We start from the raw sequence: 14,231 nt of genomic DNA, 5'->3' as shown, positions 1-14,231 counted from the left end.
TGTACTCTTTCTAAAGGGAGCGATTTCAAAGGCTGGGTGCAGTAGTTCACGCCTGCAGTCCCAGCACTTTGAGAGGCCACGGCGGGAAGATTACTTGAGGCCAGGAGTTCGAGACCAGCCTGAGCAACATAGCAAGACCCTCATCTCTACAAAAAAATTAAACAGCCAGGCGTGGTGGCACGCACCTGTAGTCCCAGCTACTCGGGAGACTGAGGCAGGATTTTGTGACCCCAGGAGTTTTAGATCGCTGTGAGCTGATCGTGCCACTGCCCTCCAGCCTGAGCAACAGAGCAAGACCCTGTCTCTTAAGAAAAAGAAAAGAAAACTATTTCAGGTATTTCCACTCAGCCAGGAATGCCTCCTATGAGGTCCAGGGCAGTAGAGAGAGAGGAGAGCTGGTAACTGCCTGAGCCATGGATTCAGCACGGGGCAGTGCATGGCTCTGCCTGCCGGATGGGGCTTTTCATGGCTTGAGGTGCCAAAAGGCAGTGGTGAAAGGTGATATCTTCACCCTCTCTAACTGGGTAATTGTTGCCAGGATCTACTAGAGGCTGAGCCACAGTGGTGGGACACGGCATCATGAGCCTCAAACATTCATCAACCATCAGCCAGCCACGTGCCAGGTTGAGATGACACCACATGCATAACGCTCACCTCCTTGGCACTCAGTCTCATTGGGACAACAGGACATATATAGGACAAAGGCATCTGAGCCTATGGGTGCCATTTATAGAGCACTTCCCATGAGCCAGGCCTGGGGATAAGCATTTTACATTTCTCTCTGGTCCTCACAATCGGCCTGCGAGGCAGATTTACAATATTAACCCCATTGTTAATATCCCACAGGAGGGAACCCAACCCCAGGGAGGTTAAGTGGCATGCCCATGTTTACAGGTGTAAGTGGGTCCGCCAGCCAAGGCCATGCTCCTGATCCCTGTACTCTGCTGCCAGAGACAGAGGGTGACACCCCTCACCAGCTCCAAAGTCAGGGGACTATGCAGTTGCCAGGGCCGAGGGGTGCAGCAAAGGCGCCGGGGGGAGAGAAAAGGGCCTTGAAGGATGGTGGAGTCCAGGCAAGCAGAGGGGTGGGGGTGGGGCGCACACGGATGTGGGGTGTGGTGGGAGCAGCTGGCTAGACTGGGGTCACGGCAGGGGAGCCGTGGGGGCCTCCAGGCCAGGTCAGGGAGCTGAGAGTCCACACATGGGCAACAGGGGGCTACCAAAAGCCACCAACCCAGGCTGCTGAGGAGAGTGGGAGAAGCGGGGAGCACCCTGTTGCCACAGGGCCTGTGGGTGGGCCGGCTCCTGTCGGGAGGTGTGCGCCTTAAAATAGCCACAATGGTGTAACTGTCTAATAGGCAGCGGAGCCCCCAGCCCATTTCCATGTGCCGGACCCCACAGCCCTATCCTGACCCCAGTGACCCAGGCATCCCTCTCCACTGCCTGGGAAGGATCCATGGAAGGACACACAGAGGACGTTCTTAGCCCTTCAGTCTCAAAATAGGCTTGTGAAACTCCCAGCAGATGCTACTTTGAGACAAAGTTCTTGGGTCTCAAATCCTGAATGCGAGATCACAGGGGCTCTCTCCAATCCTCGCTGCCCACCCACAACACTTTGTAGTGCAGGGAGGGCACAGGAGGGTTGGCATGGCAACTTCTTTGCCTCTTTGTGCCTCAGTTTCCTCATCTGTAAAGCAGAGACAACAGCACCGACCTTGTGGTGTGTTGGAGGATTGAGTGAGCTCACGTTAAGCAGCTAGAACAGGGCCTGCGCGTGGTAAATACAGAGTAAATATTTCGCTGTCATTATCATGGAGATACGGTAGGTCAGAGGCCGCATCCTGAGCCCCCTGCAACCCAGAATGGGGAAAGGCACCATCCAAGCTTCCCAGGTCCCAGAGACACATAGAAGGGCAGCGTGTTCCTGCATAAGCCCATGGGGAGATATGGTGACGGGGACCAGGTAATGCCCCCACTGCGATACGTGGACTCTACATAAGCCTCAGAACTAGGAGGTTCCTGGAAATAAAGGAGAAAAGGCCAATTGGACTGGAAAACCTAATTGATCAAGAGTTTCCCGAAATGGCAAAAATTGAAGTTCTGCCATCAGCAGCTATAAGAGGATAGTCAAGGCTTTGCACTCCTCCACGTGTGACCTTGAACCACACAAGGCCGTCTAAGCAGCAAAGGCCTGCTCGCTGCTCCCTCTCCTCTTCCTCCCCCGGAGCTGGCATCGCCTACTGCTCTAGACAAGGAAGGATCGAAATCTGCCTTCGGATGGTGCTGCCTCTGGTGGGAGTGAAGACTGAAGTCTCCTCCTGGGGCCTCTTGGCATCCCCAGCCAGTGAGATAAAGAGAGGCCAGGCCTGAACATCCGGGCACTTTCACCTCCTGCTGGGCCCTCACAGCCCCTCCTCATTTGCTTGCTGTCCCTTCCCCTCTCCTCCCTTCTCCTGCCTGCCGTCCTCGGGGTCCTCCCTCAAGATGCAATTCTTCGCCTTGTGCCTGTGACAGACTCAAGCCCTGGTGCCCGAGGCAGCTTGGCCGGGCCAGGCAGCTCCCTTCCAGGAGCGCCATATGGCGTGGCTGGTGGCTCCTCACCCCTGCGGCCTCACAGCGCTGCCCACTGGGCCAGGACAGCTCTGCCAGGACACCTGGAAGGAGGCCATCTCTGGCGTGACAGAAGGGGTTGGGAGAACGCCATTGTCTGGAGGGCCGCCCCATTCATTCATGGATTCAGTGGGCGTCACTGAACGTCCAGGTGGCCAGAGCGGGCAGTTTAGCCCTGCAAGTGGAGGTCGGGCCCCGTGCCTGGCATAGGCTGCCCTCTGCCCAGACCCACCAGGATGGGCCTCAGGGCACCCGCCGCCCAGCCAAGGGCCTGGCACATAGAGGAGACGCTTGATGTCTATTGAAATGAAATGAGCACGATTTCTTCTGCCACGGCTCCAGCGCAGCCAGTGCTGTCCTGGAGCCAGAGGGCGAGTGGCCAACCCAGCACCATCTCCTGCCCCTTCGGAGAGCTACAGGAGTGCAACCCTTCAACAGAGGGGCTTAGAACAAGGTCTCTGGGGAGCCCCCAGGTGCGGGAAGCCACCTGAGGAAAGCAGAGATGTGAGGACAGCAGACACTCCGTAGCCACTGCCCCCAGACAGCACTGGCCCTCGTCCCCTCAGCTGCCCCTCCCCCCTCACAGGCTGGTGACCCTGCCTTCACCCCTCAGCCTTTCTTCCCTCCCAAGGCAAGTTTAGCCGGTCCGTGTGGGGGGGCCCCTCCCCAAGAGTGGCTGGAGCCATGGCAAATGGCGGGGCACTTAACTCACAAAGGGACAACTTCTGGCCACAGGTTTGGAGAGCGAATCACTTCAGGGTGAAGTGGATTAATCATTAAGGACTTCCCCTAGGATGGGGGCTGCCTCCCATGAGTGGCCGGCCCCTCCACAGGTCCTGCGGCTGCGCAGAGGGGAGAGCTGGGGCGTCCTCCGGGCCTGGCCGCGGCCCTGGACTCGGGAAAGCCGCTCACGAGCTCTCCCTGGGCTCTGCCCCGGGGACCCTGCAGTCCAGGCAGAAAGTCCGGAGCATTTCCCACCTCCCAGCGCCTCCCCGCGGCATAGCCAACCCCCAGCACGCCCATCTCCTCCAAGCCCGTGTTCATGTCTGCTTGTGTTTTCATGAAGGAACATAGGACAGAGACACTGGAAACAAAAAGGGCAAGGGGACAGGCCGGGTGGGACAGGGTAGGAGCAGGACTGCTCAGCGACTACCTTTGGTATCTTTTAGGGTTTGAACCATGTGGCCGTATTGCTGATTCAGAAAAGTGGAAACTTATCTTAAAAATCATGAACAGGCAAAACACACACACACACACACACACACACACACACTCCGAGTCCGACCACTGCTGCAGTCCTGATCCAAACCAATTCTGTGCCTGAATTATTACAGGAGCTTCCGCGCCGGTCTTCCTGCTTCCACTCCCGGCTTCCCACCCATTGTCTGCCTCGCGTATCCCAGCCAGAATGATCTCTCTCGGGCGGTCGGATCAGCCACTCCCACTGACTGCCCACCGTTTTCAAATAATGTCCACACTCCAGCACTGCCTTCAAAGCCGTGGGAAATCTGGCTCTGCTGACCCCCTCACCCCATCCCCGCTTTCATCTCCCTCCCACAGGCCTAGCTTCCCTGTGGGTCCCCTAAAGCTGCGGTCCCCACTGGTCCATGGCCTGTTAGGGACCTGGCTGAAGAGCTCCTCCGCCCCTGCTCACCCCACTGCTGCCCATCCATTGAAAAACTATCTGCCATGAAACTTAGGAAATGGGGGGGGGGGTTCGCTTGCATCAACCCTGAGCTCCGCCATTCCTCCCCCACTTCCATGGAAAAAGTCCATGAAACTGGTCCCTGGTGCCAAAAAGGTTGGGGACCGCTGCCCTAAAGCACCAGGAATTCCCCGCCTCAAGCTCAGATATTTGCATTGTTCACTCCCTCTGGTGACACCCTCCCCAGCCACACAGTGAGAACTGCCACCCTTCCCCTGGGCTCACCCAGCTGGGAGAGGGGGTCCGTGAACCGCCCTTTATTGGCATCTCCAGCTCAAATACCTGCTGGATGAATGAGCTGATTCGTGAGGGTCCTGCCATCCACTCGCCTGCCTCAGGGTGGTTTGAGAGCCTGAGCTCCCCAAGGACAGCGGTGAACTTTTCAGCAGCCAGAAGGCAGGTGTGATGGCCACCTTGGAAGGACAGTGATGTGAAGCCCCCACCCAACGTTGGCCTGGGCACATCCAATGCTCTCTGGAGCCTCGGCCCAGAAGTACCAGCACCAGCCGGCACCCATGGAGCCGAAGGCGCTGTTGTAAGTGCCGTGCACAGGTATCGCCCCTGGTCCTCAGATGTCCTCACAGCCACCTCAGAGTGGGTCCCACTCTCCCCACCGCACACACGTTGAAAGGTGAGCTAAGCTGCCCAAGCTCACATGGCTGTTGGGCAGCCGGAGGCCTGGCTCCTGAGTTCTCACCCATGCTTGGGTCCACAGGAGCAGAGAAAGGGACCGGCAGGGTGGGTGAGGTCCCAGAGGAGAGACCAGAGTGAGAGTCCCCAAGGGGCCCAGAGACAGAAGCAAAAAGGCAGGCTGCAGAACACATCATGCAAGCTCCAAAAACGACATTTGCCTCCAAAGGCATGTGAGGAGTGCCCCCCCCCCCAAAACAGACCAGGCAGGAGCCCTTATCTCTCAAGCCTCTTAAAGGTGTTTTATTTGTTTGCTTTTCTTTTTTCTTTTTTTTTTTTTTAAACAATGAGGGCACATTAAAAAAAAATCAAGAACTACAAAAAAGGGGCCATGTCTTCGAGTCCGTGTTCACATTGTCCCACACTGTGGCACCAGGACTGGCTGCATGCTCCATCCTGGCTGGGCCTGTGGTCTCTAGGAAGGGCACTGGGTCAGCTCCGGCACACTGGGCCACTCCAGGGGCTTGGGCACTGCTTCCTGGACCCCACCAGAGGGCAGGCACCTGGTGCCATCCCTGGACTCTTGCTCCTCCAAGGCCCCCAGGACTCTGGTAACCCCCCAACCCCCAAACCAGAGCTAGGAGCTGGAGACATTAGGGAACTTACTTTGGTCCCCACAGGGGACTCTTTCAGGGACAGAGCCCTCCCCCGACCGGCAGGAGATGACACCCCAGCCCAGTCCCACCTTAGGAGGTTAGGGTGTCTCTCCCCAGTCCTGTCTCCAGCCCAGCAGACACCACAATGGTGCCCTGATTCTCAGGCCTGACCCACCCAGACCCCGTGGCCAGCCCACAGCCCCCTCGGCTGACCCCCACCAAGAGCAAGCGGGCTCCCCAAGCCCCAGGGCCCTGGCTCAGAAGGAAGTGCTGGGTGAGAAGGGGGCAGCGGGCCAGGGTGAGGGGTGCAGAGCTGAAGCTGCCAGGTGGGAAGAGAGAAGCGACAAAGAGCTGCCCGAGGGGACAGGAAGGCTCCCCAGGCTCTGCAAACAAGAAGGGGTCCTGGGGCATGGGTCAACAGGCCTGGGCCAGGGGGCCTGGGGAGAAAGAGGCAGAAAGAGGCTCCCGCTCCCCCTCCCATCCTGCCTGTGGTTACCACGGGGGCACAGTCCCAGGTGACAAGACCTTAGGCCCCCAGAAAGGGAAACACCACGCTGCACTCAGCCGGGTCTCAGCCCACCCCTCATGGGAGGGTGGGACCCCACCAGCCCAGGCCCTGCCCAGCCCCAGCTCCCAACAGTGACTCCCAAAGGGCACCCCTCCATAGGCCAACTGGACGGGCAGCTGATGGGGGGCCCAGCCGACCGGGGCCGCAGCGCCCCAGCTCCTCCTGCCCCAGCCCTGCCCACGCCCTTCGCTCTAGTCTTGCTGCTCATTCATTTCCATGTCGGACACCAGGATGTTCTTCTCGGTGGCCTCGCAGGGGCCGGAGCTGCTGCGGCTGTAGCGGGCACCCTCGAAGGCGCCCTGCTCCATGCTCTGGCGCCGCCGGTAGAGGATGAGGGCCGCCGTGAGCAGGGCCAGCAGCAGCAGCACTGCCATCAGCACCACCACCAGGGCCGCCGGGTTCTCGGGGAGCGCTGCTGCAGGGAGGCGGCGTTAGCCCCGGCCCTGCCCGCCTGGCCTCCTGGCCTCCTGCTCGCCGAAGGGTGGGGCAGGGCAGGGGCGAGGACCCCCCTCAGTGCTGCCTTCCACTCACCTGTTGCGGGAGAGTCGCTCTCTTGGGCTGCGGGCACGAGGGAGGGCCAGTTAATCACGGCGGTAATAATCACATAGCAACTTAAGCAAAGCCACACAAAGCACTGCCCAGTGTCTGTCAGATGCGTTACTACCTCATGTCATCTTCACTGTGACTGCATGAAATAGCTACATTGTTACTCTGTGTTTACATATTAGGGAACCGAGGACATGGAGTGTAAGTAACTTGCCCACGGTCACAGAGTTGGTCAGTGATGTGGCCGGGACTTGAACCCTTAACCACTTTGGAGTGATGGGGGTCTGCTGACCTCTGGCCATTGCTGTCTAGTTTGGGCCAGTCCTAATTTATCCCTGGGAGTCCCAGTTGCCCCGGTCTCATCTGTTCGTGTCTTCCCACCCACCTCCAACCCCGCAGCTTCAGGGGCGGCCCCTGACCCGCCCCAGGACCCGCTGGGGGGAGGGGCGCACCGCGGGGGAGCTTGCAGACCACGCCCATGGTGATGTTGGTGCAGGCGCCAGGGCGCCACAGCCCGCTGCTGCTCTGGATCCAGTAGCAGCTGTTGTGGCTCAGCATGCTGGGGCCCAGGCCGCGGGACCCCCAGTTGGAGTAGTTCACAGCTGTGTTGTCGTGCCAGACCAGGGTGCCTCCTGCGGGAGAGAAGGCACTGAGGGGGTGTGGGGAAGGCAGGGGAGGCAGGAAGGACAGGAGCAGGTGGCAGAGAGCAGACCTGTTCTAGCGCCAGCCCCTCCCCTAACCCCTCTCCCTCCCCGAGCCCCCAGGGCAGGGCTCAGGCACAAAGTGGAGTGTGTCCCCCTACAGCCTGAGGCCTGACCCTCCCCACCCACACAGGGTACTCACCTTTGGGGTTGAAGTTCATGCCCAGCCAGGCGCCCCGACTCTGGCCCTCAGAGCTCTGCAGGTGCTCCCAGACAAACACGTTCTCCATCTCATCCCGAATGGACAGGACCGCCCCGCCCGCTGGACACAAGGGAGGCCCACGTCAGCCGCCCAGAGTCACCCCAGCCCTCTTCTCTGGTGGCCTGAGGATGGGTTGGAGTCTGTGCGTGCGTCCCTGTGCGTGCGTGCGTGCGTACGTGCGCGGCAGAGGTATATACGTATGTCATATGAGGTCTCTGCGTTCTAGGACTTGGCGGGAGACTTGGTAAGTGCTGGCTATGGGTAGAGTGCAGCGTAGGGACTGCAGTCATGGCGGGAGACTTGGTAAGTGCTGGCTATGGGTAGAGTGCAGCGTAGGGACTGCAGTCATGGGTCTCTGAGTGTCCACGAGAGGCACTTGCCACCTGCCAAGCCCCCTGTGGGCTCCCGAGGCCCTCACCCACCTCTCTGGCAGCGCTGCAGCGCCTCCTTGTGGCCCAGCAGCAGCTCCATGTGGAAGGAGTAGCAGTGCTCCCGGAAGGGAATCCACGCCGAGTCCGCCAGGCTCTGGGGACAGCTGCCGTGGTAGCTTATTTTTCGTGAAGGTGGGGGCCCTGTGGGGGTACGAGACTGAGGAAGTGGCCCAGCGTCCTCCCTGGGACCATTTACACCGTGCCACACCTGGGCCGCATCAGGTAGGCGCTCACCACTGTCAACCCCACACACGGCCCCCTGCAGCTTGGTGTCGCAGCTGGTGGTGCGCCAGGTCCCATCCACATCCACGTAGGCACAGCCCCCCGGCTGCTGGGGCTCCCCGTCCTGCCAGCTCGCGTAGCTCAGCGGCTCCTCTGAGACCCAGGAGTACCGCCGGGAGCCCTGCGCGCCAGGGCCGAGGGTGGGAGGAAGCGGAATGGTCAGCGCGGGGTAGGAAGGGACAGGGAGGGGGCCGGCCAGTGGGTGGGGAGGGGACAAGGGTGCCGGGGCGAGAGAGAGGGAGCCCACCTCCTCGCTGGCCAGCCCGATCCAGAGCGGCGTGCGCAGCCCGCGGGCCGCCTGCGTGAGGAAGGCCTGGGTGTAGGGCCCGGGCACGCGGGCCAGGCTGGCGTTGCGGCTCTCGCACAGCAGCAGGGCGTCGTGCCAGCGCAGCGGCTTCTGCAGCAGCCGGAAGGTGCCGTTGAGGTAGGAGAGCTCGGCGCCCGGGGCGGGGGGCGACGCTGCTGGGGATGGGCTCAGGGAGGGGTCTACAGGGAAGGGGGCAGGGCTCAGGCTGGGCTCTGCCTCCCGCACCCCATTCCCAGGCACGAGGCCAGGGGAACGCCGGACATCAGGTAAAGACCAGGCTCCACCAGGCGCAGCGCTGGCACAGACCAACACTCCATGTTGGCCACTGTTACTGTTAACAGCGCATGTTTGCTAACACGCAGAGGCCGCTAGGGCCTTGAGCTGCTCCCACTGGGGGAACCCAGGGCAGAGGGAACCCATGCACGGAGCCGCAGGCGCCTCGGCCATGGAACCTCAGGGTCCTGACACTACACATGACAACACTTCACGAAGCCCCGTGTCTAGCTCTCCCCATCAGCCCTCCATAACCCCAAACCTTCCTCCTGTGACTCTGGGTGCTCAGTGCCTTTCTGTCTTATGGGTGCCTTGCCTCTCTGCCCATCTGCTTCCCAAGCAGACAAACAACTCCAGGGGTGACCAAGGGCCCCCTGAGGCCAGGGACCACGTTCTATCCCTCCTGGCATGGCCCACAGCATCCGGCCCGCACGGGGCCCAGCTGGGGATTCCAGGCTCACGGGTGACACATACCTGTGCCCTTCTGGCAGATGAAGCCATGTGTCTCTTCTGTGCAGCTCCGATCGTCCCAGCGGCCAGTGAAGTGGGCTGAGGGGCTGTGCAGGATCACCGCACAGCTAGTCTGGGGAGAGGGAGCTGCTCAGGGGAGCCCCGGCAGCTGCTCCCTATGCTGCTGCCCCCGAAAGGCTGCAATGTGAGCAAAAAGACTGGAAGAGGGGAGATCCCAGGGCGAAGGCAGCCCCTCAGGCAAGGCAGGTGGAGAGGGGAGCGGGGAGAGTATCCTCACCGGCTTGTTGCCACTGGGAGCCGGGCTAGGGCCAGAGGGCTCCCCAGGTGCCCAGTTGGTGTATAGCAGAGGCTCCTGCTCCACCCACTGGAAGTCCCTCTGCGCAGCGTGGAGGCCGATCCAAAGGTCAAAGGTCACATTGGGCAGACTGGCTGTGATGAATGCTACAGACCCCAGCAGAGAGTCGTGAGTGACAGGTTAGCCCCTGCTGGCTCTGCTTGAGCCATCTGGGGACACTGTGTCAGAGGATACTTGGGCTTCCCCACGGGCTGGCCCTACCTTGCTCTAAGGGGTTTGCAATGGTGACCAGCTGGGCCTCTTGCTGTTCGCAGGAGAACTGTGCCTCTGACCACTTCACTCGGTCCTGGGGGTCCTGGCCCTGGATTCGGAAACACTGTGGGGCAGAGGGAGAGGTGTGATGTCCAGCCCCACCTCCCTGTACCCCTCTGCAGCAGGTCCTGGGGGGTTGGGGGCTGAAGGAGTACAATGGCTGAAACCAGGACATCTGGGTCTCCCTGGGCAAGCCTCCCGCACCCTCACCATCTGGCACAGCGGATTCTCAGACACTTGCCTACACTCTGGGCCATTTTTAAATGGGAGGATTTCTTTGGGCCACCAAAGGCCCTACTGCCTATGACAACAGCACATGGGCCGAGCACTGGGAAGATGGGAATAAGATCTGTGTTGCTTTCTGCTATATACCTTTCTGAGTCATATTTGAAATCTGTTGGCTTGCCCTTTGAACTTACATCATCTCTAGGATGCTTTTATTTTTGTTGTTGAACAGTCTTTGTTAGGCAGCAGCTTCTAACTCTGTAATTTTACATTTTTCTTTTCCTACCCTCATTACCTCCATAAGGTTAAAAGAACCCTATGTGGGATAGCTCTCTCTTAGAACATTAATGATTTACAGCAACTTTCTGCTCAGAGGCAGTGCAAGGAAGAATAGAGGGTGTTAGGAAGCTTTGGCATGGCAAAGATGGGGGCTAGGGGTCAGGGAAGGGGAGCAGGGGTCACGATCCAGCTCTGACTTAACCTTTCTGGCTTCAACTTACTCTTCTGTGAAGTGGGAATCAAAAGCCTGTCTTTTGAGGTCATGTTAGGGATTAAAGATAACAGTGCCTGACACAGAGTAGGCACTTACCAGTGAGAGCCCTTACTGTTAATGATTAGTTCCAGCACCAGCTTTACTGATGTAGATAGCAGATATGGGGTAGAAAACTGTAAATTCAGAAATAACATAAGAGAAGAGATGTTGGGCAGTTTGTCACAAAGTACACGGATTTTATTTTGCAGATGTAGTTCAGAGTCATTATGAGGACCCACTTAATAGGCAGTAGAATCAATCATAACATTAGAAGCGGCAACAAGGTCATGCCAGTACCAGCAAGAAGTAGCAGCTAAAAGGAGAGAGGATTTAATTCCATCCAGTGAACACTCAGAGGGTCCCTGCCACATGCAGATGCACCATGGGGTATGGCCGGTGCCGGTGGCCCTGCCCTCCAGGAGCTTAAAGCTAGCGGGAAAGGCAGGCCTGTAACACTTCACCTACATCCAAATGCTACAGGGACGCAGAGGAGGGCACAGAACCAGTAAAGCAAGGCGTTTGGGGCCAGGTAGTGATGGAGCAAACAGCACAGCATACTTCAAGGGCTTTCCACAGGGCAGGAGAGTAACTGATATGATGACGATGATGCTGGCTCATTAACAAAGGGACAAATAACATATAGAAAATATATTCTGTTTAATGATCAGGTGGAGGAAGCTATGAAGATAAGTTTTTGGAAAAATTTAATGACTTCAGAGAATACCCAAAATATGATAGTGACAGAGAAAAGCTGGATATGAAATTATATTATTTAGTATGATCTCAATTACCTGGAAAAGGCGGGAAGGAGAGGAATAAAATATTGATAGTGGTGATCTCTGGAGACTGTGGGTGTGTTTTGTTTTGAGACAGGGCCTTGCTCTGTTGCCCAGGCTGGAGTACAGTGGTGCAATCATAGCTCACTGCAGTCTCTTAACTCCTGGGCTCAAGTGATCCTCCCGCCTTAGCCTCCCAAGTAGCTGGGACTACAGGCGCATACCAACATGTCTGGCTGGAGTTTGTTTTCCAAAGTTTTAATAATACATATGCCTTAATATGTACATGCCTTCTACATACCTATGCCTTCTACATAGGTAGAAGAGGTAATATTCCTTTGAATATTCTGAAGAGGGCAGGAGGTCCACGACACCTACTACCGGCTGCATTCCTCTGCATGACAAGGATTTATGGATTATATTATCTAGTGTAAACTAATCTCATCCTCACAATAGGGCTAAGTGGTTTTAAAATGTCCTGCAAAGAACCCAAGGCTTGAAGTTAATACAAATGATGCCAGCATACAACGAGGAAATGATGACCTTCTCTTCCTGGTATGAATTCTTTATCAATTACTAGATAAAAACAATGAAGGTCTAATCCTGTCTCATAAATCAGCCCATGGCTGTAAACGTAACCATTCTGGGAATGAAACTCACACTATAGAGGAAGCATTTTGAAAACATGTTCAGAAATACATCCACTCTGACTAATGTTATTGCCCCACATATTACCCAGATATTTCCTATCTGCATACCCAAAACGCTTGGGAAGAGAATTTTCTAAATGTTGTTTTTGAAAAAAAAAATCTCCTAAAGACTTTTTTTCCCCATTAGAAAATCTGAGAGTTTGAAATTCTACTTTATTTTTTATTGATACATACTATTTTACATATTTATGAAGTACATGTATTTGTTATATGCATAGAATGCATAATGATCAAGTCAGGGTACTTGGGGTATCCATCACCTTGAATATTTATCATTTCTACATGTTGGATATGATTTAAGTCCTCTCTTCTAGCTCCTGTGAAATATACAGTACATTGTTGCTAACTATAGTCACCCGACTCTGCTAAAAATACGGACCACTTCACACATTTACATGTCATTCTTGCACAGGGACCATGCTAATCTTCTCTGTGTCGTTCCAATTTTAGTATATGTGCTGCCGAAGCAAGCACCAAAGACTTTTTTTAACTCTCTTGATCCAGTCTTCTGATTTATGCATGAGGCAGATGGAAAGACAGAAATTTACTAGCCAGTTTTTAAACAATAACCTTTGTTTCATTGGTAGAAGGACTGATAAATGGAAAGAATGATTTAGAAAGCCCAGCTAATAATGGATGAGCTTTTTTTACTTCAATTTATTTTTCTCTTTGTGAGGCATCTTTTTTTTTTTTTTTTTTTTTTTGAAACAGGGTCTTGCTCTGTCATCCAGGCTGGAGTGCCATGGCATCATCATAGCTCACTGCAACCTCAAACTCCTGGGCTCAAGTGATCCTGCTGCCTCAGCCTCCCAAGTAGCTAGAACTACAGATGCATACCACCATGCCAGCTAATTTTTTAATGTTTTTGTAGAGATGGAGTTTCACTATGTTGCCAGGCTGCTCTCGAACTCCTGGCCTCAAGCAGTCCTCCCACTTTGGCCTCCCAAAGTATTAGGATTATAAGCATTAGCAGCCAAAAGTATTATTTTAATTTTAATTTTTATTGTTTTTTGAGACAGAGTCTCATTCTGTTGCCTGGGCTAGAGTACCATGGCATCAGCCTCGTTCACAGCAACCTCAAACTCCTGGGCTCAAGTGATCCTCCTGCCTCAGCCTCCCAAGTAGCTGGGTCTACAGGCATGCGCCACCACGCCCAGCTAATTTTTTCTGTGTATATTTTTAGTTGGCCAATTAATTTCCTTCTATTTTTAGTAGAGACGGGGGTCTCTCTCTTGCTCAGGCTGGTATCAAACTACTGAGCTCAAAGGATCCGCCTGCCTCGGCCTCCCAGAATGCTAGATTACAGGCATGAGCCACCATGCCCAGCCCAAAAGTATTATTTTTAAATGTTTAGCTCATGTTTTATATTGTTTTGTTCTTGTGCATATTTTACTGTATATAACATTAGTCATATTAGTATAGAAGTAAATATATATATATTTTATTTACACACACATGTATATGTAAATAAAAGGTACACACACATAATGAGTATGTATGCTCACTATTCTGTTCTACTGATAGGAATTCATTATCAAAATGTTTGACAACCACTGATCTAGAAAACTCATCAAAGTATTTGGACAGCCTCTCTTCTGGTGAATCAGAAGGTGCTACTACTTTAAGTCATTTTCCTAGGGGTCTGGCCCTGGCATTGAGGCCAAGTAAAAGAGAGGCTGGTGAATACAGGCAAGAGGCTATGACTTTGCCAAGAGGCTATGCTGTTGCCAAATGGCCAAGACTGCTGAGGCTCAGCCTTCCCATGTTCACATCGTCTCCCCTGACCTGACTCCTTTGGGTGCCCCCTCCCCACCTCCTACCTTGGTGAGGAACTGGTCCCAGCCAGAGGGGCAGCCCCCTAGGGCTGTCGGTGGCATCTCTGGGGGCTGCGGCTCTCTGGTGCCATTGCTGCGCTTGCAGATGTAAGGCAAGTCTGTCAGGCACCTCTGGTCCCCCCAGTCCTCTGCGGAAATCGGAGAGGAGGGCAGTCACCCCCAGG

At 55.5% G+C, this 14,231-nt stretch overlaps 1 protein-coding gene and 1 non-coding gene across 2 annotated transcripts in view; both read right to left on the bottom strand.

The window, feature by feature from the left end:
• Positions 1-5,228: 5,228 nt before the first annotated feature.
• MRC2 (mannose receptor C-type 2) overlaps positions 5,229-14,231 on the bottom strand; it is a 54,610-nt gene continuing 45,607 nt past the window's right edge. The window contains exons 20-30 of the mRNA XM_012747377.3: positions 14,053-14,195; positions 9,939-10,053; positions 9,660-9,823; positions 9,386-9,494; positions 8,579-8,817; positions 8,284-8,452; positions 8,041-8,190; positions 7,559-7,678; positions 7,168-7,347; positions 6,701-6,727; positions 5,229-6,584 (exon numbers count right to left, since the gene is read on the bottom strand). Coding sequence (XP_012602831.2) covers positions 6,361-6,584; positions 6,701-6,727; positions 7,168-7,347; positions 7,559-7,678; positions 8,041-8,190; positions 8,284-8,452; positions 8,579-8,817; positions 9,386-9,494; positions 9,660-9,823; positions 9,939-10,053; positions 14,053-14,195 — 1,640 coding nt within the window. The 3' untranslated portion in view covers positions 5,229-6,360. The remainder of the gene's footprint in view (positions 6,585-6,700; positions 6,728-7,167; positions 7,348-7,558; positions 7,679-8,040; positions 8,191-8,283; positions 8,453-8,578; positions 8,818-9,385; positions 9,495-9,659; positions 9,824-9,938; positions 10,054-14,052; positions 14,196-14,231) is intronic.
• LOC142862254 (U6 spliceosomal RNA) lies at positions 12,600-12,706 on the bottom strand. The gene has a single exon (XR_012913330.1). It is a non-coding gene; the product is annotated as a U6 spliceosomal RNA (small nuclear RNA).

The sequence above is a fragment of the Microcebus murinus genome, chromosome 18 (genome assembly GCF_040939455.1).
Source record: "Microcebus murinus isolate Inina chromosome 18, M.murinus_Inina_mat1.0, whole genome shotgun sequence".
Lineage (NCBI taxonomy): Eukaryota > Metazoa > Chordata > Mammalia > Primates > Cheirogaleidae > Microcebus > Microcebus murinus.
This window is presented reverse-complemented; position numbering and strand designations above follow the sequence as displayed.